Source organism: Aptenodytes forsteri, unplaced genomic scaffold (assembly GCF_000699145.1).
Source record: "Aptenodytes forsteri isolate BGI_AS27 unplaced genomic scaffold, ASM69914v1 Scaffold258, whole genome shotgun sequence".
Taxonomy (NCBI): Eukaryota; Metazoa; Chordata; class Aves; order Sphenisciformes; family Spheniscidae; genus Aptenodytes; species Aptenodytes forsteri.
Window position 1 is genome coordinate 1,721,723 of NW_008795250.1, and position 1,171 is coordinate 1,722,893.

A 1,171-nucleotide genomic window follows, 5' to 3' on the forward strand; every position below is an offset into this window, starting at 1 on the left:
TGGAGACGTGGCAATGGGGATGGGGACATGAGGATGGGGACGTGGCAGTGGGGACGTGGGGATGGGGACATTGGGGATTGGACATCGTAGGGAGAGCACGGGGGCACTGCAGTGCCTTCCATAGGCAGCACCTACGGGTTTTTATGGGGGTTTTTTTAATGGTTTTATCCCACCAAGGAATAAAAAGGCCACTTTCGGTCACTCCCGCCCTGGGCGAGAGGCGCAGATGTCTCCCCGAATCCCGGCAGAGTCCCTGGGACAACGGCGAGCATCGCTTACGGAGCTTGGCGTGAATGGAGGGAGGCTTGCTCATGATGTACGGTCCCCTTTTCTCCACCGCATCCGCCGGCTTGTTCAGCCTCTTGCTTTCAGCCCGAATCAGCTAAAAAAAGGGAAAGGAGCAAATTTAGTAGCATCTCCCTGTGGGGATGAAGTAAACCGGAGTCATCTCGGAGAGCATCTGGTCACTCTTGGGAACTCGACGTCAGCGGGGAAATCTGCCACCACGTCGGCTGGGGAGAGCGGGGAGGGGACGGCTCCTCCTCCCCAGCCCTGCGCTGCGACCGGAGGAGGGAGAGGAAAAGGAGCGAGCAGATCTCTTAGCAGATGAAGGGATTATTTGGGAACGGCGATGCTAAGCTAGAAGCGTACATGGCGACCGGCAGTTTCTTTCCAAGCCTAACTCCAAGAATTCTCGGGAGACGACGCGATGGAGGAGCTTCAACTAGCGGGTTCATCAAATAAAATATAAGGATACTTTAATTTCTCCGCAGGTTTTGAGCCTTTCAAGCTTCTCCCCGTGCAATAACAAAATCACATCGTTAGAACGAAAGCAGTGTCAGATAATCAGGTCTGAGAGTCAGGGCTTTAAGGAAAAGCCTCCCCCGTCCGTAAGGCATTTACCCTCGAGGAGAGCCGGCACTGCTAAATGACAACGGGCAGGAAAAAAAGTTCTACGGATATAACAACTAATAAAGAAAACAGAGGAACAGCCGGAAAACGAGCGGAGAGCGGGCGCGGGAGGGACGGGGAATTAGAGGGAACAGTTAACGAAGAAGCGACGCGGAGGGCCTGGGGTGGTGACCGGACAGCGCAACCGGGATTAGCGTCAGCGTCTTAAACCGGAATTAGCAGGGCAGAGCCTTACACGCGGTAATAACTCCGCGCGCAG

At 54.7% G+C, this 1,171-nt stretch overlaps 1 protein-coding gene across 1 annotated transcript in view; it reads right to left on the bottom strand.

Annotated features, from left to right (window-relative positions):
* Nucleotides 1–1,171, bottom strand: part of FAM219B (family with sequence similarity 219 member B) — a 7,307-nt gene that overhangs the window by 3,021 nt on the left and 3,115 nt on the right. The window contains exon 3 of the mRNA XM_019471955.1: nucleotides 207–382. Coding sequence (XP_019327500.1) covers nucleotides 207–382 — 176 coding nt within the window. The remainder of the gene's footprint in view (nucleotides 1–206; nucleotides 383–1,171) is intronic.